Source organism: Diabrotica undecimpunctata, chromosome 6 (genome assembly GCF_040954645.1).
Source record: "Diabrotica undecimpunctata isolate CICGRU chromosome 6, icDiaUnde3, whole genome shotgun sequence".
NCBI classification, from domain to species: Eukaryota; Metazoa; Arthropoda; class Insecta; order Coleoptera; family Chrysomelidae; genus Diabrotica; species Diabrotica undecimpunctata.
In genome coordinates this window covers 134401646-134427947 of record NC_092808.1, presented here as the reverse complement: position 1 = coordinate 134427947, position 26302 = coordinate 134401646, and the positions used below count along the sequence as shown (strand labels likewise).

Below are 26302 nucleotides of genomic sequence, written 5' to 3'. Positions count from 1 at the left end.
TTGAACAATGTTGGCGACAAAATGCAGAATTGTCTGACTCCTGGTTGTATAGAGATTTCATCGGTGTAGTTATCTCCAATTTTTACAATAGCAGTTTGATTCCAGTACAAATTTTTAATGACAAGAATATCCTTGTCATCTATTCCGATATTTGTCAGTATTTGCATTAATTTTACATGCTGTACTTTATCGAATGCCTTTTCGAAGTCCACGAAACATGCAAATACATCTTTTCTTTGGTCACGTCATTTTTATAATAGGATGTTAAGCGCAAAAAGTGCCTCCATGATTCCCATAGCATTTCTAAAACCAAATTGGGTATCTTCGAGATCTTCTTCGCATTTGCGTCTAATTCTGTTGTGAAGCATTCTTAGGAAAATTTTAGGAGTGTGGCTTATTAGGCTAATTAATCGATATTTTGAGCATTTTCTCGCATTGTGTTTTTTAGGTATTGCGACAAGATGAATTTGGGCCAATCTGTGGGAGTCACTCCGGTGTTATATATTGAATTAAAAAGTCTAACTACTACTTTTATGTTATCATCCTCTATTAGTTTCAGCAACTCAGTTGGTGTATCATCTGGACCACAAGTTTTTCTAATTTTAGCATTATTTATAGTATGTTCTACCTCGCATTTCATAATTTCTGGACCGTCAGTACAGTTTTGGTCGAATTCGGCAATATTATTCCTGTCATCTTCAAACAACTCTGATATATACATCTGCCATTCTTTTCTTATCTCGTGCTCATTTACAATAATTTTGTTATTATTGCCAACGACTACAGAGAGAACTCGTTTTTTAAATATTTTACTTATTTCTTTTAATTTTTTGTGCATATTAAATAAGTCGTGTTTAGATATTACATCCTCCATTTCGTCGCATCTTTCTCTCATCCATTTTTCTTTGGCTAATTTGATCTCCTTTTTTATTCTTCTCTGCAGGTGTCTATATTCTGTTTCATTAGATTTTATCAGTCGACGTTGTTCGATTAATTTCAAAATGTCGTCTGTCATCCATTTATTTTTCTTGATTAAGTTTTTTCTATAATCATTGTTTGTGGATATTTCGTTAACTTGGTTTTTAAATTCACTCCATAGTTTTTTTGTATCTTCTAGTTGTTCTCCGATGTTTTTTAATCTATTGTTAAATTCTTTTTTAATATTATGTTTTATGTTTATATCGTCAAAGTAAAGTACATCGGTTTTTGGTTTTTGTCGCTGAATTCGTTTTAACCTTAGTTTAATATCTGCTACAAGTGGTTGATGATCAGATCCAATATCTGCCCCAGGGAATGTAGTGACTATTTTGGCGGCATTTCGGAAACGCTCATTTACAAGTATATAGTCTATTTCATCTAGTTATTCATCATCATCATCATCATCATCTTGGTGCTACAGCCCTTAGAGGGCCTCGACTTTCTCAAGCTTTCTACGCCATTCTATTCTGTCCCTCGCTTGCATTTTCCAGTTGCCGACTCCGATCTTCTCGGCATCTTGTGTTACCCCTTCCGTCCACCTCAGCTTTGGTCTACCCCGTCTTCTCATTTCCACGGGTTGCGCTGTTAGAATCTTTTTTATCATGTTTGACTCAGGGGCCCGGGCTACATGTCCTGCCCACTGCAGGCGGTTTTGCTTAATTATAGTGGTAATATCTTTACCACCAAACGTATGCTTGTAGATATTCTGCAGTTCAAAGTTATCTCAGAGTTATTGCCATCATCAAATGGGGCTTTTCAAGTGTATAGTCGTTCGCTTGGGTAGCTGTCGACCTACAGTTTGGCCTTGTCGACCTTACCCAATTTTTGCATTGCAGTCGCCTATAATATATAAAATTTCGTGTTTATTAAGTTTGTGTAAGACGTCTTGGATCTGATCATACAACTTCTCGACTTCATCGTCATATTTTCTATCTGCAGTCGGGGCATAGATTTGAAGTATGTTAGATGGTTGAGTATTTATTTGGAGTAATATTATTCTATCCGAGACTGGTACGAAATTGGTCACATATTTACTCAGTTCTGATGTTATGAATATACCTACACCATTTTTGTGATGTGGGTCTTTTGTGCTGTTACCGGAATAAGTTATTACACTTTCGTCCTTTTTCCATGATCCTGACTCTGGCCATCTCATTTCGCTGATTCCCAGTATGTGTATTTTCATTCTTTTCGATTCTTGAATTGCGTTGTCAAGTTTATTATTATGCATCCATTCGTGACCAGCCATTCGCTTGATGTCATTAGTCCATCTGGTTTGAGGTTTGCCTCCACTTCTCTTATTTTCTCTCGCTATTTAATAATTTGCTCTATCCAAGACGGTTGTCTTGCATTCTTTCTATGTATCTTGCTCAGTTCCATTTTAACTTGGCAATCTTTTTAATTATTTACATCTGTTACTTTTTATCGTATTCTTTTTTCATTGGAAATGCGATCGCTGAACTTAATGTTGAGCATTCTCAAAGAAAAGTAAAAATATTAAAAAAGTTTCTACCTTGTTTTTGCTAGACAAACTTTCAAAAAAACAGTCACCAACCTTCCTTATAAGATGCCAAGAGAACGGAAGAAAGTCAGTTTACTCTAATTATTATTATAGTTACCTGGAAGCTGGATAATTTTCTGGTTTTAAATAGTTAAAAGTTTTATTGATATCATCTATTAACTCATTTATGAGACTCTTCGTGTTGTCTGGTAAAACACTATCATCAAAATTCTGTAATACATTTAAAACATCTGCATATGGTATAAAAGTTAAAGAAATCATCATTTCGAAACTTTTTGCCGTTTCTATAATGTTCTTTAGAGTATTCGTAGACACTTCATCGTTTCCATTTATAAGAATGACGTCAAATATTCGCTTAGGACAAAATTTTCTGATTTCTAGTTCGATAAATTCATTTTCCATTGAACTAGAAATTTCACTCTTTCTCCGTCTCCTTTTAGAGCTTGGTAAATCTAAATGAAACATAAATATCGATCAATCATTTTAAATTAGTGTTTTCAATTTTAATTACCTTTTTGTTTTCGAGACATATTTATTTTATTTTTTATAAGCTATAATCAAAAATATAAGGATAATAATAAGAATAAAGAAATGTGTCAAGTTGACAATAAAAAAATATAAATTTTTATTAATAGAACTTTATTTTTATTTGCCTGAATGAGTAGTTGCCTACAATTGGGCGTAGAAACAGAATATTTGACAGTGAATTGTGTGAAACAAATTGCCAACCGATCCCTTGCTCAGAATAAATAACTAGATTTAAATTGCAGTACAATGATTGTATATTTTGAATTAATATTTTATTGTTGTTTAAATTTATTTAACTTAAAAGATATACAATTTTTATTATGAAAATAACATATTGCTTCAATAGTGGGTTTCTATATCACAAAAAGAATAATTTTGAAATGAATGTCACATGTAATGTTATTAAAATCAAAATTTACTAAAATAATTTTTGTTATTGTAAAATGTAAAATGTCAAAAATATATTATTTGCTGGTATCATGTGAACATAAAATGATCAGGAGTTTTAAAAAATTCGAAGAAAAACTTCCAAATTTCCCAGACAAAACAGGGAAAAGCCCTTTTTCTTGGTTGGTCAAAAGAAATACTAATATTGATTAAAATTAAAAGGCAAGACAGTAGTTTATTTTTATGTCTGAAATGTCTTTTTGCGGCGAATTACTTTGTAACTACCTTTGTATATTATTAAATTAATCTTGTTATTTTAGAAAAAGTAATGGCTGTAACAGATGATCAACAATTTTGTTTGAAATGGAATAATTTTCAGGCAAATATAACTTCGCAATTTGAGACTTTACGAGATGATGAAGATTTTACTGATGTTACAATTGCCTGTGAAGGGCAAAAGCTACAGGCACATAAGGTTGTTTTATCAGCTTGTAGTCCATTTTTTAAAGAACTCTTTAAGGTAAGTTTAATTATCTTAAGCCATTTTATTTCAAATTAATTTTTGTAATATTTATAAAATTATAACTGGTTAAAAAAATACCATCAGTTTATTTTAAATGGATTGATTAGGCTTAATACTTAGAATCTCTACAAAGTTCATCCAGTTAAAATGGTTTGAAACAACTAATCCTTCTGTAATTATGTAGTTTGCTTTGGTTTTTGTCATAATCGACACAAAAGATAAAATAATGCTGTCCCTTAATGTTCCTACCTAATGTCTGTTACTTATTATTTGTGTAATCTATTCTTTTCTGTTTTCAATTTTTTTTTATTGTTGTGAACTATATCAAAATCTGTGTAAATATCATGTTTTTATTGTTTCAAATGTGCTGTATCCAATAAATCATTGGATGACATCAGAATAGATAAGACCAAATAAAGAAACATTCTTAATTGTCCACAAATCAGGTTTAGGTATATACTCTTATTTGTAGTCCTCCTTTTAATACATACATTTAAATTACTTGTAGATACTTTTTTCCTTAATTTTTCAGAGGTGTCTTAGCTTTATAATAAATTTTCTGTGGTTTTATGTTAAGTAGTTCTTCTAATATCTCTTCAATTTTCTATAGTACTTCCTAATTACCTGCATATGTTGCCCGAATGTTTTTGTATACAGTTGAATGGATTCTATATAAGATAGATCTGATAGTGTTCACATCTACATTTTATAAAAAGGGTTTCAAAAACTTAACACTTAATAAATGCTGAAGATGTATAACTAGTAGTGGCTTTTTTATATACAATGCTTATATTGTATTTATTGTAAGAAGTTCTGTGTATACAGAAAATCGTTGTTTTTATATTTTTGGTTTAAAATTTTCATTTATCCTAGTAATAAAACAAAATCTAGATAGAACTCTTTACTCTGAGCCAGATATTGCTCATCCTTACAATTTAAGATGATCATCTCACTTTTATCTGATCATCCCACATAAGAATAGTCTGGAATTCCAACTTCATTGATTCAAAATAGAGGTACTTACTTGTTTGTCCAATCTATTAAAAAAGCAACAACACTGAGTGAGAAAACTATGGAGTTATCGTACTATTAGAAGTAGTGTATAAAATACTTGCAAACTTTAATAGCAAAATATTAATGAAATATGAAAACAAAGTCGTCAAAGAATACCAAGGATGATCCACCTCCATATGCATACTGTCCCTGATGTATCAGATTTTCATCTAATACACCATCCCTAATAAGCTTATTGAGCAGTTTTTCTAGCGTTCTCAGTATAAATGACATCAGACCTATTGGCCTCAGTCACAAAGCTTTTTCCTGTGAAATTTTTCGAGGTTTGTGTGTAAAAGTTATGCTAACCTGCAGTATCATACTAATTTTTTTGTAGAAAAGGTCATTCCTTATCCTGTCAAAACCTGGTCCGGTGATTTATATAGCTCAACTTTTTTGCTAGAGGTCAGTTTGATCCAGAACCATAATTAATGGTCTCCAGTCTACTGTGCTGATGTGTATCAAGTGGTATCAGTTTTGTTGAAGACTCAGGAAAGTGCAACCAGAAAAGTTCTCTTCACCATTCTTTTGATGGGTGAGGGTACACTTATCTGAAGATCCTTGGAGATATATCCTTGTCTGTTCTATCTCCACACAATGTCTTCTTTTTTGCTCTTCTCAATGCTTTATTATATTCAATCAGAGCTTTGAGATAATCATCTCACTCACCTGATCTTTTGGTGAGAATAAATTTTCGTTTGACTTCTGTTCTTTGATTTGCAAGGACCCAGGCACTTTTCTGTTGGAATTCATGATGGAGTTCCTTTAACTCTACCTAAACAATATTCTAGATCTTCTTAATATACTTTCCTTTTTGTTTTATACACTTCCACTGTCTATTATAGTGTTATTAGTCCACAGAAGATATGATCCTTTTCTGCCACTGTCTTCTTCTGCCACTATCACAATATATTTCTAGTGAAATAGTGGATTTTACTAACAGACCGCAATTGGAAATCTGTTAAGACCAGTTGGTGCAACTGATCTTAACAGATTTCCAATTCTGATGCTTTTGCATTGAAAAATTCTAATAACGAACCCTACAACTAAGGGATAAAAATTCATTTGTCATTCGCTATGTGGGAAGGATGTTTGTGATGTAGAGCCATAAGAAAGTTGAATTGAGAAATTTCTTGAATTTGAAAAATTTCATATATCCTAGATACTGTTTAACATCCAACTAGAGATCAACCAACATATTACATTTGTAAATGTTGTAGTAGAACGAAAATCCAATGGAGAACTGAAACGCAGATTAAACTGAAAACCAATACGCGCAAACTGAATTTGAAGTACTCAAATCATTATCCTAAATAAAAAGTCCTAAAATGGCAAAGAATAATTCATAAAACGTACCTTACTAAGCTAATATCTGAACCCTATAATTGGGAGAAGAACTGAAACATTAAAAAAATTGTTAAGATAGAATGGTTATATAGCAAGAGACATCTGGCGATCTATATAGGGTGCGCCAAACCTCTGACTTTCTTTGATTATGGCTAAACTATGAAGTGTATAAAAAATGTTTTAAAAAAACTATAATTTAAAATTATTTTCGATTATACAAGGTCAGTCAGAACAACGGAATTATTCAAAGTTGTGTTTTCTTAAATGGATATTTAAAATATGTGTAATAATGCATTTTTGATTTGAATATTTTTTTTTAAATATGAAGAGTTTGTATAAGGTTTTATATGCCTCAAGTTATTATTTTTTAAATATTTACACTTTTATTGAGTACAACAGTAATATTTAAAGGGTTGTGGATTAGGTTTTCAAGATAATGAAAATGTAGATGATATATGTTAAAGCGTTTCTAGTGTAGTGTTATTTTTACATAATTTAATATCTTTAAAATCGAGTCATACACTATACCATGTGATAACTCTTTTCAAATACAAAATTTTCTCATTTTTTTAAATAGAAATGAAAGCGTTCTTTCATTTCATCCATCTCTAGACCTTTTATGAATCTATCTCAGCAGTATCTTTTTGTTATCGCTACAAATCAATGAGTTTCAGTTTTTATTCTCATATTCTTAGTATGATTCATTTGTTTTTTCTGTTTTATATTTTAGAAAAGCTTTCTTTTTGGTTACATTTTTGTTTAATCTCCTACGTAAAGCAAGGAATTTTTGTATTTCCTTTAGTTAAAATTTAATTTTGCTCTCAGAATTAGTCATTTAATTTAATTCAAATCATATTTAAATTATATAATTATAAAAACTAAATTTTTTGGAACTATTTTAGAGCAACCCTTGTCCCCATCCAATCATATTTATGAGAGATGTAGAAGCCCGGCATATCACAGCTTTGATGGAATTTATGTATGCTGGAGAAGTAAACGTAGCTCAAACTCATCTTTCGACATTTCTTAAAACAGCAGAATCATTAAAAATCAGAGGTCTAACTGATACCTCATCTGATCTCGCCAAAGAAGAAGATACTCAAGATACTGTATATTCTCAGAAAAGTGCAAAACATAAGTTAGATAGGTCTCCAAATCCAAATAGTACTGTTACTTCTAGTCAAGATGTTCCCGAGGCTTTGCCTTTAGTTTCTAGTCCTCCAGGTAAGTTAGCACATCAATAATTAAATACAGTTTATTCAGTGAAGACATTAGTAAACATTATATATGAAACATTCTTACAAATAATTTAGAATAAAAATTCAAACTTACATACTATCTTTCTGGAGAAATAGTTTCTTACGTTTAGGATTCACGAGACTAAAAAGGCTAAAATGATTTGTCGAATATAAATCTTTCTTTCTTTCTCTCTTTTATTTTACCCTATCAGGGTGTCGGGTTTGGGCTAGATATTTTAATTTCCATTCACCTATCTCTTCCATTCTTTTCTATTTCCTGCCATTATTTTCAATTCCTCGAGTGATTTTTGTTTAGCTTTTTTAGCCTCTACGACTTGCTGTATCTATTTTTTTCTTAGTCTGCCTCTTTTTCTTTTTACGATGATCTTTGCTTCATGGACTTTTCTTGTAATTCTTATCAGATGCCCATACCAGTTCATTTGTCTCTTTGCTATTTTATTCATTATTGGTTCTTGGTTGGCTATTCTCCTAATAGTTTCGTTGCTTAATCTACCCCATTTTGTCTTTCCGTCTCATCTCCATTGCATTCATTCTGCTCATAGTTTTTTCAGAATTGTGCAGATTTCACTTGCATAGAGCACAGTCGGTATCCCTATTGTTTTATATATTTTTATCCTTGGCTCTCGTGTAAGTTCTCTTTTTCGCAGTATTGGGGCTAACGCATAGTATAACTCAGGGCTTCCCAAACTTATTCGTACTGTGGCGCCTTTGGGACTTTGCTATTTTTTTGGGACGTGTTCTCAACCCAACCCCCAATAATACTTACCAATTTTAGTACTAGCCTAGTAACAGGTTATAGTTATAACAAAAACACTATTTGAACATTTATATTTTTTATTAGAAATTAAGAATGAAATCAAAACAGGCACAAAAATGAAAAGGGATATTTATTTATGTAACTGGTTGGTTAATGTGAAGGATGTGCTTGCTTTTTTGAGCAAAGCTTATGAAACCGGGGCTACAGTTTGGAAATTGCCACTTTCATTTCTTTTTCTAAGTTTGTGTTTGACATGTACTTGTTTTTAATTACTGCAACTGCAGAAAAGCCCATTTCGCACAAGTACAAAGTCGCAAATGGTAATAAAACCTTTAATGCAGCAGTGCTGATGGCATGATATTCATGAGAAAGTGAGCTCCAAAATTCAAACAGTTTGTCCTTGTCATATTGAAGCTTTATGCTGGAATCACAGGACAATTCTGTCAATTGTTCTTCTTCCTCTGTTGAAAGTCTCGAAGGCGTGGATGAACAGAAAAGGGTTTCTGACCCAGTCATATTGCTCCATATCTCCAGGAAAATATTTCTTAAAGTGTTCGCTCAATGATAACATGTGTTGTGTAAACATATTTTTTAAAGGGGGATCAATGATTTCTATCGATTTTTCTTGTAGAATACCTTGTAAAGCAGGGAAAAAGTCAATTTCTTGATCTTCTAATTTTCTTTTCCATAAGAGCAACTTCTGAAACCCAGTAATTTTATCTGCCAACTGCAGAATATGAGTATTGTTTCCATGCGAAGACTAAGACATATATACTTGACATATTTTGTTAAATATGTCACAAAGGTATGCTAATTTTAATATAAACTCTGAATTAATAAAGTTTTGCACATCATCATGTGATTCTATACGTAGATACGTGTATGCGAGTACGTTGACTTTGGACAGCCAACGAGAGTTGCAATAATAAATTAAAGAGGTGTGCTCGGCCCCCATTTCTTCACAAAGTTTATGGAAAAGTCTTGATTTCACGGGTCGTCATTTAATGTAGTTCACCACTTTAATAATGCTATCTATCACAACACTTAATTCAGGTGTAACGTTCTTTGCTGCTAAGGCGTCTCTATGTATGACACAATGTGTCCATTTTACACTTGAAACCTTGATTTTGATGGGAGCTTGTAGTCCTCCATCCTGTTCAGACATCGCTCAGGCACCATCCGTACATACGCCTACACAGTTATCCCAGTTAATATTATTTTTAGTCATATATGAGTTTAAAATCTCGAATAAATCACTAGCTTTACAACTTTCACATATTTTTCTGCAAAATAACAAATCCTCACATTTATTTGTTTCTTGTATGTACCGTATATAACATATCAATTGAGCATCATTATTACTATCAGTCGCCTCATCCAGTCGAATGACAAATAAACCTGAAAGTTTCCCCACAATTTGCTCACTAATATCTTCTGCCGTGTCATGAATACGGCGAGTAACCGTATTGTTTGAAAGAGGTACATTTTTTATTTCTTTAGCCGCCGATTCTCCAATCATCACTGTTACCATATCAACCGCTGCAGGTAAGATCACTTCCTCAGCGATCGTATGTGGTTTTTCACATTTGGTAACACGGTAAGCTACCGTAAAACTCTAAAACGTAAAACGTAGATAAAACGTAGAGTCGAGATAGCCCGCACGACATTTTTAAAAATGAAGTCATTCTTCTGTAATGATAACTTGCAACTTCAACTTCGAAAGCGCATGGTTAAATGCTACATTTGGTCAGTCCTCTTATACGGTGTCGAAGCATGGACATTAAAAATATCCACCATTAATCGTCTGGAGGCCTTTGAAATGTGGCTGCACAGACGTATACTAAAAATTCCATGGACGGCTATGCTGACAATGTGGCAGTCCTTGAGAGAGCAAATGCTGTTCGCGAGCTGCTTGATAACATCAAATGTAGAAGGATGGCCTATTTTGGACACGTAGTAAGGGGAGATCGATATAATATTCTTCAACTTATTATGATGGGTAAAATCGAAGGACGCAGAGGAATTGGTAGAAAGCAGGCCTCTTGGTTGAAGAATATCAGGGAGTGGACAGGAATGAGGAAAGCTGAGCAACTCTTTAGAATAGCTCAAGACAGAGACGGTTTCGCCATGTTAATCGCCAACGTCAAGGGGAATTGATAGGGCACGTTAAGAAGAAGAAGGTAAGCTACCATGTAAGAGCTTGATGCTTTTGAAACTAAAACCGTGGTCTGATGTTTTAGCTCTCGCAATTTTCTTACAAAAAAGTCTCTTGGCTTACCTTGTAAATGACTGTGAGTTGATTCCAAATGTCGTTTTAGTTATTAGGAAGCATACTTTCAGCAGCCAGCAAATTGTGGAAGTTCTACATTCAATTTAGTAACGCTTATTTTCTAATATGTTATAATAAATATATTTTCTGTATTAAAAGTCCGCGCTGACACGCGACGCACCTGGGACAACGCAGCGACGCCACAGGACGTCGCGACGCATAGTTTGGGAAGCCGTGGTATAACTTGTTTGATTTCTTTGCTCTATTTCTTATTTCCTAGTTTATTCTCCAGTCCTTAATAATTATACTTCTCAGGTATTCGTAAGTTTTTCGTAACTATTTCCAATTCTGAGTTTTTACATTTTATCTTTATTTTATTATCTTTCTTATCTTCTTTGCCGCTGATTATCATTATCTTAGATTTTTCCCCGTTTATTTTCATTTTTAATTCTTCTATTTGTTCTACCCATATATCCATTAGTTTTTCATTTTATTCTCGGAATCTGCTATTAGTAGTATGACGTCCGCATATATTAAAGACTCCATTGTGACCGTTTGTAATCCGTGGTATCTTATTAATATCTGCGGCTATTTGTTTCTTACTCTAGTATTTCTTATTAATTCGTTCATTACTATTATGAATAGTAAAGGGCTGAGACTATCTTCTTATTTAATACCTCTTTTCTAATTAAATTCTTCCGATGTTTTCCGTGTTATTTCTACTCTTCCTGTTACCTTTTTGTAAGTACTTTCTATAATTTTATTAATGTATTTGGTACTGTGATGATTTTATTTCAATGTCTATTTAATTTATAATGTCTTGTTCTTATCTTAATTCATTAAAAAGCACAATAACTGATATTAATTTATTTATCACTAAATATACATAATTTATTAAAAAACGAACGTAACATTTTATCGCGAGCGCGTCTTCAGAATTAACTCTTTTCTATTCTCCAAAAAGTCCTGTTATATATTCACTACTGTTAGACTAGAAACGTCTACGGCCTTCTAGACAGAGCGGCGAATTGTTCTCAGAACCGGTATGGTTAAATCGGCTTGTCTCCAGAAGGTTCGAATTGTTGTTTTTATTACAAAGGGGTACCCATCGTGTGTCAGGTAGGCATTACCTAAAAAATACATGAATGAATGAAAATATTAGTAATAAATATATTTACGGTTTTGGGTCAGAATTTATCGTAACAGTACATTTATTTTTCTCACGTATTTCCTTATAATTTGTCTCTCTATCCTGTCAAATACTGCTTTTAGGTATATGAATGCTAATACTAGTTTTCCCCGTGTCTATGCTTCTTTCTCCTAGGTTCCTAATGATAAATATATATATATATATATATATATATATATATATATATATATATATATATATATATATATATATATATATATATTTGCCATTTGTCTGTCTTTCGTATAATGTTTTAAAGCACACTGATGACAGACATATTGCTCTATAGTTGTCGCAGTTTATATGATCTCCTTTTTTGTATATTAGCACAATTATGTTGTTTTGCCAGTCTTTAGGGATTGTTTGTTTTTCCACGCCTCTTTATATAATTTCCATAGCCAGTTTATTCCTTCTTCCCCCATGTATTTTACCATATCCGGTTAAATTTCATCATCTCCACCTGCCTTGCCTATTTGTATGTTACATAATCATTCTATTACTTATTCTCTACTTATTTGCTCTAGCTCTATGTTTTCTTCTCCTTCATTTATTACATTGTCTTCCTTTATTACTTCGGTATCATTTTTTTTTCACAATATTCTTTCCAAACCCTCTATTTGTTCTGTTTTTATTTGAATTTTCTTTGATGTATCACTTACTGTGTTTATTTACTTTCGTTTTTTTCCCTTCATTTATATTTTATTTTAGCAAAAAAGCATTGTAAAGACGATACGGAATTAAATTCTGAAAGGCAAGAAGAGGCTGTGAATTCTTACGGAATAAAGGATATCGTGAGCGAAGAGAAGACAAAAGAGCTTGCCAAAAATTTCGAACCTAAACTTGAGTTACCCGATTATTTAAGTGACGATGCGGACGATGCCAGAGATGATAACGATATCGAAGGGCTGGCAACCAGATTATATCCGTCCACGGATATTAAGGAATTGTCAGGTAACATGTGTTTTTTGTTTATTGCAGGTAACATTTGACTACAGTTATTTATTTGTTATGGGGTGTTTCAGATCAAACCATAATATTGATTGTATAACAATCTTAGGGATATACAGGGTGATTCTTTGAGAGTTCCAATTAGACGTTGTAGAGAAACGACTTAATATGTTAAAATTTATTATTTGGGGTTATTAGATATGCCCAATTAGTCTAAAACATTTAGAGCCTTCTGCCACTTCCAGTTATACCAGGTATTGGTCAGAACACGATGGAAGCAGTGGAAAACTGTGACTAGTGTAGTTATATTCAATATATAACGTGGTGGTAAAACCAACCATAACATATGTATCAATGGTATGGTGACGAAAGGTGCAGCGGAAATGGTGCCATCTTCAAACTAAGAAAGGCCCAAAAACTTGCTTGCATTGAAATAACAGGGCTCTGAAGGGCAAAACCAACAGCAGCTATAGAGGCGAGACTGGAATATTATAGCTGCGAGAAAACGGTCTAAATTAAATTAGGTATATCATATTGATGATGATTTCTGACCATATGGTACCCAGATTCATCCCTAAATTACCTTTCCAGGTCGACATCCTCCCAAGAGGGGGATGTGACAGAGGAAACACGCAACTCAGGCTTAGGATTAAATCTCGTACACAGACGGATCTAAAACTACAGAAGGTCTGGATCACAGTAATAATGATACATTTCTATTTCACTATGAGAAAATAGCTCGGTATTCTAGGCAGTAAGTTATGCAAACATGGGGGAATGCCCAGCACTGACACTCAATAATTTAAAGAAGCACACTGGTATGGGTGTAAAGTCATTGGGGAATACACGGCAACGAAAGAGGTGATGAGCTTGCTAGAAGCGGATCACTTACAAAATACTTCGATTTGGAGTAAATTAAACAAATTTTGTTTTTTTATTTCTTGGTGAAAAATTCTTCTAATAATTTAATTTTATCTGACTCATTTATATTGACAATTCAGACATACATTATACATTTTAAAGTAGACGTTAAATTCTTTGTTCTTTCTTGTTCATTGTTAGGTTTGGTTTTCTCATAATTTACTATGGAATTACTAACAGGGGATTTTTACTGTCATCATTGCATGTGTTTGTCTTTTTAAAGACGAATTACATGGTATGATTTTTTCTGACGGATATTATCAAGTTGAAAGTTGATTTCATGTAATCGAATGAGCTTAAGTCGTCCCAGGAACGCAACTCAACAATATTGGCAATAATGTCTGTCAGTATAATGTATGTCTGAATTGTCAATATAAATGAGTCAGATAAAATTAAATTATTAGAAGAGTAACCTAAAACCTAGTAACAAGTGAAATTTCCGAAGTGGAAATTGAAATTTGAATAAACGTACTTTAACCTTTAATTGTGGCTTATTCCCATTTAAATAGTAATTAAAGAAACTTCTTTCTTGTAAAAACGATTTTTTTTTCTTCTTAATTTTCCGAAGTAGAATATTTCTTAATGTTAAATTTAAATCGAGTCTTAAATTTGATGTTTTCCTCTATTGATATTAGTTAAGTAAAAAACAAATAACCTAATTAAAAACATATTTTAGGCGGAATGGAAATTATACCCCAATCTTCGGGGTTCCTAGATAAGGATTGTAAACAGGAATTTTTAGGACCAGGTAAGATATATTGTTTTTCCTGCTTACATATCATTGATCAACTGTTTACTTATGTCACGCGAATATTAAGATCTTACTGCGTTGTCTAATCGCTGAAATATGTAAGGGATGTAGAAATTTTTGTACATTTTTGAAAATGTTCATGTTTTGTGAACACATACTATTTATATTTTGACTTTTGTTTTTATGTTTAGATCGTGATTGCAATATAACTTTATGATTTTTGATTGAGTACTTCATATTTGATTACAAGGTCTTTGCACCTGATTTAATATGTGAAAGACGTATCTATATTTTTTACATAATTCCGAAATTAATTAAGATAAAAGTTAAATTCCTAGTTTATCGCTTTATTATTATCGGAGCTGTTCTCAAGCAAAAGTAGCACTGCATGAAAGATATTCCAAAAACTAACATTCAATATGGAAAAAAAACTTTAAAACGCAACAGTGTTCTTTAATATCCATAGAATATAATCAAATATACACCATTTAAGTGATGGATTGATTCATTAAGTTTATTTTATCTAATAAAAAAACATTGAAAACTTTTGGTTTCTATACTCTTACTATAGCTGATTCGGCAGAGTGCCTTTCTCAAGTGATATATTTTTACTATGCGTCTTTAACTGAACAAGTAGAGGTGGAGAGAGCTGTTTATCTCAAGTCGGTCATTCAGAATTATATTTGTAATGTTTAATTTATTAATTTATAAAAGCCCTTTTGTGTTATGCTCTACGTTTGTTAAAGGTTCTACCAGTTTGACCGATGTAAGTTTTTGAGCAGTCATCTCACGTAAGTTTGTACACACCACTATGTAAATGTTTTTTCTTTTGCCTTTTGTTCTTAATATATTTACGTAAGTTACTGTTTGTTCTGGAGCTGGTGTTATTCAATTCTTTTTATGTGGTTTGCTATTTTTGTAGATATCTTGCCTGTATAGCAAAAGCTGTTGGGTTTTTTCTCTGGTGGTGGAAAGTCCCTCCCTAGTCATATTAAATTTACAATAGAGATAGAATAAAATCATTCAAATATTTTTTGGTTTTAAAAGTTATGAGACTTGAAAACACTTGAAAGTCTGAGGGCTGGAAGCTTAAACCAATTGTTCATTATGACGAAATTTTCTTCTTGGAAGAATTATATTAATAGGAAAAGGACAGTTAAGATTTGATTTCACGTACAGTGCGTCTGTGTATCCGCTTATACGTATTTCGCCCTAAAAGGGCTCTTCAGAACGGCTATTCACAGTCGCTCTGAACGTGAAAATAAATCTTTTCTGTCTTAGGAAGCAACTCTAACATGGCTTCGTATGGACGCACGGACGTGAAATCAAATCTTATCTGCCTTTTTCCTTTTATTCCGATATACTCTGTACGAGTACTAGAAACCAATTCGCTAAAGATTTTTGCTTAGTTGAGGAGATATGTTGTAGAATGCAATTTTTAGATTCCCCATGTCTCTAATAACGTCTTTATCAACGTCTGTTTTGCCTTGCAATTCTTAGAAGGCATAGATTAAAGCAAAAATCTGAATTTGGTTTCGAAAATTAGTTTACACGGTTTTTAATTATATTAATATTTTGACTCGGCCTTTTCCCAGCTTAGCAATAAACTTACCTAACACTGGCTCAGTTTTCCTAATGTAGAATCTGTATTTCAAAATGCTCGAATATTTTTTTTTTGAAAAAAAACTGGAATTTAAAGAAATCAGGTGTTGATAAAGTATCTCTGCCTTTCAGCCATATTCAATTTGTGAGATTTGTGTTCAGACATTGTTAAAGCCGTATTTTACACAAGTTTTTCATATTATTCAAATACTTACAAAAATTTTTCTTTATTGTGGTCTAACTATAAACTGTGGTAGAAATATAAAATTAATATTTTGCGGCGTTGCAAGATGTATGTGTTGTATATTTATTTTTTAAAGCTGCAAAAAGTTACAGAATTTGCTGACAGTCTATAACTTAAATATAATCCACATTTTTTAAATATATTTCTTCTGTCTGGGTTCTAGTTTTTTATTCACAATGTCAAAACTGTTTTATAGTGTTAAGTTTTCAAATTTCAAGACCGCTAAGTGTTAGGGTAAAAGAGGATGAATTTTAGATTGCAAATAGAGAGTTTGATAGATATCAGATATGCAAACATGTTTGTGACAATGAACACAGACAAAAATGCATTAATAATTGTGAAAGAAACAGATAGCAAAAAGATAAAAGAATGAAGCAAATTGTATGTTAAACGCATCAATAGAATGCAGCAGGATGCAGTTATCGATACTGAAAGAAGAAGTTACCACTTAGAATATAATAATTCTAATGAGTAAACACCAGGTCAAAGACACATTATCCATAATCCGCGCCCACGTTGGGCGCCAATGTGTAACAATAAAGCAACCACATAGTTCGTTGGGTGTCAATTGTTTAATTATAAATCAACACCTCAATGCACTTTCTCAGGTGTAGGTTCGTCTTATCTTAATGCAAATTTTACAAGGAGAAATTTGGGAGTGGCGAATAAAGGATTATATTAACCAATCATATTTAATCTTGCCTAAGCATTACAATAAAATAAAAATGTAAAATGTACTTAATACTCCAGTCGTCAGAGACGAAAATGCCACTGAACCTCTAAAAATCATACGAACAAGTTGACGTTTTTATAACGTTACAAATACGACGAAAAAAAAATATACTAGAACAATTTTCAATTGAACGTGATTAATCGGCAACATCGCACTTAAAGAGACCAAACTATATTCCCCTTATCAACTTTGCAGAGGCGTACCAAAATAATATTTTTAATATTTAATATTCATTTAAACACATAAGTAATTATATATTAATAAGTATCTTCTAGTTGTCTAACAAAATAGAGTAAAATTTTACAAAAAACAGAATATTTTGCAAAATAATTATTATAATCCATTTATATAGAAGGAGAACTACAAAGCAAAGAAATAATTACCTAAATTATGCTTATGAAGTTTCGGAATCCAGCGACTCATCGGAAGAGGAACACTTACATCACACTTAAATCTATCATTATTTTGTCGAAAACAGTGTCTACCATCCCGTCCAATCTTCTTACCGGATCCGTTACATTGCAAGTTCTAACAAACGTTGGACATATGTTTCATATGTCACTTATAAACTCAGCCTTAACCATGTCCCCAGAAAATGGAATTCCTTTTTATCCTAACCAGCTCTGTATGGCTGCTTTTCTGGTGGCCATAGTTGGCAGATGTTCTACTAATCGGCTGTAATGAGAAACGTTGTCCATCACTATTACCGAATTTAGCTCGACTCATGAAAGAAGGGATTCAAACCATTTTCGCAGCGATAAAAAATTTGTGCACTATCGTCTAAAAAGCCACTCTCACCACCTATATAGGCGACAATCAATCGTTGTCCTTTACCCGTTGGTCCTCGTAACCCTGTTGATAAACCGTCCACAAATGCTTGACGATAACTCGTTACAGTAGTATCATGCGAGATCTTAGATACTGTGTGACCAGCATTTACCCTAATAGAGCGAAAATATCTTCGTCGCTATGAGACCAAACCTTCTCGTTCTATTAAGATAGATTTACGGGATCGTTTGGCATATACAGGGTGGTCCTTAAGTAATTGTACAAACGAAAACCGTAAATTCTACACTTTAAAATATTACGATTTAAGCCAAATTGCTTTAATAAAATGTTGATATTAAGAAAGATACAGGGTGTTAAAGTGTAAATTTAAAATTCTATTTTTCGCTATAACTTTCATGTTTGTAAAGGTTTATGCATAAAAATTTACAACTGGGTACTTTTAAATATGAGAAATTATAATTTGATGCACACTTTGATGTAGCTGATAGAGGGCGCCACATATGTCATATATGTGGCATAAATTTGCACTTAACTTTTTTGCTGTTTGAGTTACCTGTATTTTTGATAAAAAATCTTAAAGATACATTATTTTAACAAAAAAAGGTATACGTCTTAATAACTTCAAAACTTAACAGTTTTCGTGATAATCGCATTTTACAAATTAGCTGCATAATTCTTATTTAAGGCAAATACTCCAGGCAACGAAGGAAAAATAGACAAAAACATTAATAAATCTAAATTTTGGTATAAAATACTTTTAACTAAAGTTAATAGTTAACGAAATATTAAATAAAATAAATATATCAGCAGGATAATTAATAATAGCATTTGACAAAAATAGAATAATAGGATTTTACATCAAACATTTTACGTTTTATGTTAAATTAAAGTCATAATTAAAACATTTTGTTTACAAACCAAATTAAGAAATAGTTAAACTAAATAACATAACTTTTTGTCAAAGTAAGTGTTCCATATGTCCACCATTTTCTTTAATTCATTTGTCAATATATTACATAAAAGATCGTCTCATGTTAAATAGCATCATTGGTTCTAAAGAAACTGCTGCAGTATTTATTTCTTCCCATAGTTGGTTGAGAATGTTTATGGGATTCTTATAGACACGTTATTTTAATACGCCCCATACACCAAAATCAAGGGGATTAAATTCTGGGCTACGTGGTGGCTATATCCTATAATGGATGAATATATTCTTTTGGATACATATCCAAACCTTATGGTATATTATGGAACTACATCTTATTTGTGGCAGAGGTTAAATAATGTGTTAAACTGTGATGTATTTGATTCATGGGTTACCTATATAAACACGGAATAACCTATCGATGTCATTACTTATTTATATGATTACGTTACAGCTTACGAGTAACTATAATTACATCTCGAGTCTTTAAGGTTAGATTGGTAGAAAAAGTATTATCAAACAAGACACATATGTGTTATTAAATCCCTGGCTTTAGTTTCTAATTGTCCTAATAAAAATGGTTAAATAATTTACGTAATGAATAATAAGTATTCTTTTGGAATTTTTTATAAATTAAATAATTATATCAATATCTCACCACATTGCAAAGGAATATGAGTGCCACGATCATTCCAACGTTCAGAACAGTTATATTTAAGTATGTTCTCACTGCCTTCTCTCTAGAATGTGGTGGTGTACCATCTTACATAAACCACATATTTTGTGTTTTCAGCATTTTACAATAGGGAAAAAGTAATACAACTCCAGTAGGTATAGAAACTTAAGAAGTGATAGAAAAGGGAAATTGTAAACATGATGACGGCCAACGTCTGAATACGGACACGGCACCTAAAGAAGAAGATGAAGAATATTTTCTTCAATAAGACATTTAGCAGTCATAACAAAAATTTTGTAATGTTACATTATCATCTTTGAGTTGTTGTAATAAGAATAAACTGTGAATTATGCTTATCTACAGGTATTCAGTGCTTCACCGCACAAATATTACAACTAAGAATTATTATGCAGCTGACTTATAAAATGCGAATATCTCGAAAACGGTTAAATTTTGAGGTTATCAACAAGTATACCTTTTCCTTGTAAAAATAATGTATCTTTAATATTTTTTAACACAAATAGAGCTAACTTTAAGAGCAAAAAAGTTAAGCGCAAATATATGTCACATATGTGGCGCCCTCTATCAGTTACATTAAAGTTTGTATAAAATTATAATTTATCCCACTTTAAAGCATCCAATTATAAATTTTTGTCCAAAAATATTTACAAACGTAAAAGTTATAGCGAAAAATAGAATTTTAAATTTCCACTTTAACACCCTGTATCTTTCTTAATATCAACATTTGATTAAAGCAAGTTGGCTTAAATCGTAATATTTTAAAGTGTAGAATTTACGGTTTTCGTTTGTACAATTACTTAAGGACCACCCTGTATAAATTTTAAATCTTCTTTTATTATCCTTAACGTCTCTTTGCTTATTTTTGGAATGAGATCATTCTCCATTACCTTTGTCTTAATGGATTCGAGGGTTGGCACTTTATTCTCAAAAAAGAAAGAATTAATAGTAGTGCGTACAAAATTTTTCTGCTGCTCGTCCAATTCAATTTTTTTCTACCACAACAATATACTTTTGGATCTTGCAAATCCCAGTCACCTTTTTTTTTCACGTACAATGCGTTCAATTGTCGATACGGATATTCTCGTTAAAAATAAACACTGAACTACAGCTTCCACTGTACGAAGTGTATTTTTTAAATTTTCATATACTCTACATACAATCTGCTTTTCTTCTACCGACATAAACTTCGGCTTTCTTTCTACATTACTTGGACCCAATACGGCATCACCTTCACATCGGCACGCCTATGCAGATATATAATGTGGAACGAATAAACTATTTATCTCATTCCCATTCTTTCCAAGGATGTAAATATATAAACCAGCTAAGTGTTGATATTTTATGATGAAGTTTATGGATGTTTCAAAGTATTCAATGAACCTGTTTACTTACTTACTTTTCACTTCTAATAAAAATGACCCCGATAAGTACCGGTAAGAATTTATTTCTGACATTTAACATTGTTGCCGTTAGCTCTCAGTTCCTTTTGTAGATGAGTCGCCTTTAATTGAAAATTGTTTTAGTAGAGTAACTTAAATTTAATTCAAAAAAGTGAGTATCCAAATAAGATCGCCTGTCGGTCATATTTCAGGAATGGGATTATAATTCAGGCTCGGAATAAAAAAATTATTAAAAGTGTAACGGTAGCAGTATTATAATTTGTGTAGAACAACTTCCTTGCTGTTTATGATCTAACTAAATAATCACTCTATTGCAAAAGAAAGATAGCAGATTGTAATATTTCTATACCAAAAAATGTTATTGTTTGTTCAAATTTGACATTGTGGATAAGCTAGTGAAATGTCTTGTTTGCAACGATCTTATTTTTTAATGTAAAAATTGGTTTGTTGCAGGCAACGACATGAGAAAACTTCACTCGCTGGATCCCAGACCGTGCGACGAATGCGGCAAAGTATACAGTAATCTTTCTAATTTGCGACAACATATGAGACTAATACATTATCCCACATACGTGCAGTGCGTCTTTTGCCAGAAACAGTTCAAGACAGACCTTTATCTCAGAAGACATGTCATTAGTGCTCATAACAACGTTAATGGAACGTACTATAGACCCGGCCTACAAAGTGACAAAATTGCCAATTCCAAATATGTTGATGGGCAGGATAATAAAAATGACATTTACCTAAAAACTGGATTATTTAAAACACAGTATTAGAATTTAAAAATGTTAATGTAGATTTTCCAGTTACTCTAGTCAAAGTTGCCAAATAGTTGTCAGGGAAGTGGAATATGTCTTCCTTCTTTTCCATCCTTCGCCCCACACACGAATTTTGAAATAAATGTAAACATAATTATGACCCCCTTCCCATATCAGTTGGCCCACCTATGGAATTTGCAGTTTAGTCGATTACCATAAACAAATTATACTCTGCATGTTTTTATAAGTTCCCATATTAATTAATATGGCATTTTTATTAACATTTATTAACAACATTACCCTTATGGTTTTTTATTTATTTTCAACAATAAAAAAAATTTCACTAAACCCTGGCTATGCATTCACTTATATCAAATACGTTGATTTTTTCATAATTACGTTAAATCCAGAAGTAAATCCTATGGAAAAATGACATCAAAACAATAATATTGTCAGTTAATGTCAAATGTATTTTGTAGTATTGTAAAGCTTTTTGTCGTTTGTGGATTGTACAATGGGTCGAGGTAAAGTTATCGATGAGAAAATTTGTTCAATTATTATTAGAATTTTTAATTCTGGAAAATCCAATTCGGAAATCGCTATAGTCATGCTATAGTGTAAGAAATATAGTCAGAAGATACAAAACTAAAGAACATCCCAGAGGTACTTTTCAGTGCGTCATTAATTATGACGTCATATAATGAATTAGGTGTGTCGAGAATTATTTCATGTAATTATTGAAGAATCTGACAGATGCCAGGATCGTACTTAGCCACAGGTGAAAAGCTTGTGGAATTACTAGTATTTTTATTCTGAGTAGATTTGATTATTATAATATATGTTAAGATATATTTTTTTTGTAATGGGGGTAATCCCGTATATTAATAAAAATAAAAAGTAAACAATATTGTTTATTAAATTTATAAATATGGAAACATTTAAAATTGACGACAAAATGATTCACTTATTGAATTTTTGTATCTTCTTCTTCTCAAGGGGCTGTCTGCGCGTCGAAAGTTGGCAATTATCACAGCGATTTTTAATTTTAAGACTGCGGCTCTAAATAATTCGTTATTACATGAGTTACGTCTCCTTCCTATGGATTTTTTTCTCCGGATTTTCCTTGCATAATGACCTGGAGTATTAGATATTTATCTCCTCTCATCACATGACCCATATATCCCACTTTACTCCTCTTAATTGTTAGTACTTCTCTGTCCTTATGCATACGTCACATTACCCCAACGTTGGTTATTCCATCTACCCATGAGATCTCTAGTACTCTTCGGTACATCCGCATCTCGAATGCCTTCAGTCTCCTCACGTCCATTTTCTTCAGTGTCCACGCTTCCATCCCGTATTATAATACGGATAGCATATAGCACCTCAGCAGTCGTATTTTTAACTTAAGGTTTAAGTTTCTACAGCAGAGAAGCCTCTGTATTCTTGTAAATGCACTTCTGGCCTGTTCGATTCTGATTCGTATTTCTTGAGAGCTGTCATTGTTTTCATTAATAGTTGTATATAGGTATTTGAATTCTCTTACTATTTCAATAGGCTGATTCTGTACATATATCTCACGAATGTCCTGAGTTGTCTTTGTTATTATCATATATTTCTTGCTTTGTTAAGTGATGGTCCATATTCTTCTTCGCTTACTGCGGTCACCTAATTAAGGAGTATCTGTAGGTCTTCATGTAATTCGGCTAAAAGAACTGTATCATCAGCGTATTTCAGGGTATTTATGATCATGTCATTAATTCTAATGCCTACATTTTGTTAATCCATTGCCTTACTTAATATGTCTTCCGAGTATATATTAAATAATACTGGTGAATGTATACACCCTTGTCGAACAACTCTTTGTACTTCTATTTCTACTGATGTCATGTCTTCTATTCTCACTACTGATTTTTGGCCATTTTGATATGTATAAGTTACATAAAAAAGATTGGTTTCAAAAATTTATTAGGTAACTTATAAAAAATTAATTACATAAATAAAATATAATTTTAAACATAAAAACTATTTATTCACTAATGCGTAATAATAATAGTTTATTGAAAACACTGAAAAGTAGAATTTGAATATCAGTGTAATAGAAAATTATAGAAAAATACTGTAAGTGGAGAGTTTCCTTAAAGATATATCCTTAGACCATAACCTAGCAAAACATTAATTAGAGAAGAAATTTCTAACGCTTCAGCAACACGCTGAAATAAACAGTAAATAAAACAATTTTATTTTCAGGGTAATAAAATACTTGATTAATAATTAAATACTTCACGAACAGCAAAAATTGGTAATAATGTTTGTCCAGCTTCCTTTTCCAATTGAAAATATCTAAGTAATTTTAATATTAGTACTTGTTCTTTTTCCGTATATCTTCCCATCTTGGCCCTACACAAATACAAATAAACACCCAATACTGACCTGAACGACAGCCGTCGCTTGCTGTTCAACACTTGGAAAGAATGGCCAGCATAGACGAAGTTTTACGACAACTGTTAGTAATAGGCGTATTTGATTGGCTAGAGAAAGCGCGCATCTAAACATCAACGAATCAAACGTAGGTTAGGAAAGAACCGCTTATGTATGTAAGCTTATTCTAACGCTGCAATATAGTTCTGTTTAATCACGGAACTACCGCTTTTTCCGTCACACTCAACTTAATGCATTAGAAAGAAATCGAAAAACTGTGACGCACTGAAAAGTACCTCTGGGATGTTCTTTACAAGTTTGGTCGTCACAAAACCTAGAAATGCACGAAAAAGTAAAATAAGCGAAGCAGATCGAAGGGCATTAAGACGCATTATAGTGAAAAATCGACGAGCAAATTATGTGTGGTTAAGCGTTTTATGGAGTGACGATATTGGAAGATACCTTTCTAGATCAACATGTCACCGAGTGGTCCACAAATTAGGATTTGGTGCTTACAAAGTAAGTTTTATAGTTGAAAAAATTAGTACGAATTGTTTTTAATAAATTTCATTTTCTTTTGGGCTAAGGAAAAGCCACTTTTAACATTACAACAAAAGAAAAATAGACTAAGATGGTCAAAGGAGCATAAAGGTTGGACTCAGTCGCAATGGGATTCAATACAATGGAGTCATGAGTCCAGATTTGAAGTGTGTGTTAGAGACAGTAGGAGTCGCGTCATTCGCAGGAAAAATAAAGCTTTCCATCCCGACTGTCTGAAGAGAAAAGTAAAATTTCCTGCATCTGTCATGATCTGGGGCAGCATGTCGTCTAAAGGTATGGGAAAGTTACATTTTGTCGATGGGATTGTAAACACGGACAAATTATTGAATATTTTAGAAGAATCTCTTTTACCGATTATGGAACACCGTTAACATCGGTGGAAGATTTTGTCTTCCAACAGGACGGCGCAGGTTGTCATAACTCAAAAAAGAGTTTAAAATGGATTGAAGTCCATGACGTACCACTTCTGGAATGGGTTTCTAACAGTCCCGACTTGTCCCCGATAGAGACTTTGAGGCGCGAAATAAAAAAAGCTTTGAGAAAACATCCTGCCATGTCCGTCAACGAATTGAAGGAAAAATTACAAGAAATATGGAATTCGTTTACATTATAACTTTTGTCAGAACTTGGTAAAAACTATCCCTTGAAGAATTGTGGATGTCATTAAAAATAAAGGGGATGTAACTTAGTGGTAAACTTGCACATTTTTGTTTGTTAATACAGTATACTCCCTCTATAACGAACACGGTTATTACGAGGTTTCGCTTATAAAGAGATACTTTAGATGTCCCGTGAAATGTCTATTGAACTATAACCGTCTATAGCGAGGCAAATTTGGTTATAACGAGAGAAAATAAGATCAAAAAACGTGTTTTTTACGTTTTTGGTCCGGTCGTGGCTATAAATAAATACCTTTTCATACAGCCCCTCAATAAACTTAACTGCAGCCCGCAATAAACTTCTTTACAATGAATAAATACAACTGTTTCACATCTTTAGAAAATATGATAGAATGATACTGGACCATTTAAAGCAGTTAAAAATGACAGAGTTCTTAAAATTGCAGAAGCAATAGTTTACATTATCCTTGAAAATACGCTTTATACATTATGTAGTTGGAAAAAAATATAAGTACAGATTTTTTGTTTTAACGTTTATCATTGATAATAAAAGTAAACAACTCTTTTATGTTTTAATACATTTCATTGACAATAAAAGTAAATAACTTTTTTTCAAAAACGCCATTCAAACAATATTTATTAGCATCTTATATTGCTCCTAATGGCTTCACTATAGGAAGTTAATAGTTTAGAAAACTACAGATTCATATGTATGCACAGTATTATTATTGTCTGATATAACGAGATCGGCTTATAACGAGGTAATTAGTCTGTCATTTCAGTTCTCGTTATAGAGGGAGTCTACTGTATTACATATTCTATGCTTTTTTTTTAATTCATTAATATTCTGTTTAATCAATAGTTTTCATTACGTTATAAATTAAATATTTTCTATAATAAGGAAATTCAAAAATGTTGTTCGATTCATTAAAACTTCTAAAATTTGCGTTGCGCTTTTATTTTTGTTCTCTAAAATTTAATTTTCTTATCAATCTAACGTTGGGCCAACTCATATGGGAAGGGGCTCGTAATCGAGTCACTATGGAAAAAAACAGGTCAATACCTCTACATTTTTTAAGTGAATCGATTTGGTAAAAATTTCAAATTCTGTTTATCTCAT

General features: G+C 32.2%; 2 protein-coding genes across 4 annotated transcripts in view; one reads left to right on the top strand and one right to left on the bottom strand.

Moving 5' to 3' along the window:
* LOC140443931 (uncharacterized) overlaps positions 1–3113 on the bottom strand; it is a 43651-nt gene extending 40538 nt beyond the window's left edge. Inside the window, exons 1-2 of the mRNA XM_072535449.1 lie at positions 3012–3113; positions 2598–2952 (exon numbers count right to left, since the gene is read on the bottom strand). Coding sequence (XP_072391550.1) covers positions 2598–2952; positions 3012–3030 — 374 coding nt within the window. The 5' untranslated portion in view covers positions 3031–3113. The remainder of the gene's footprint in view (positions 1–2597; positions 2953–3011) is intronic.
* A 348-nt stretch (positions 3114–3461) lies between these two features.
* Positions 3462–26302, top strand: part of LOC140443930 (zinc finger protein 131-like) — a 40554-nt gene continuing 17713 nt past the window's right edge. The window contains exons 1-6 of one of the 3 annotated variants that reach the window (XM_072535448.1): positions 3462–3637; positions 3736–3935; positions 7241–7562; positions 12521–12763; positions 14358–14429; positions 21276–24482. In XM_072535448.1, coding sequence (XP_072391549.1) covers positions 3744–3935; positions 7241–7562; positions 12521–12763; positions 14358–14429; positions 21276–21598 — 1152 coding nt within the window. In that variant the 5' untranslated portion in view covers positions 3462–3637; positions 3736–3743 and the 3' untranslated portion in view covers positions 21599–24482. Of the gene's footprint in view, positions 3638–3735; positions 3936–7240; positions 7563–12520; positions 12764–14357; positions 14430–21275; positions 24483–26302 lie in introns of those variants that run through there. The other 2 variants (XM_072535447.1, XM_072535445.1) reach the window with 2 other exon arrangements.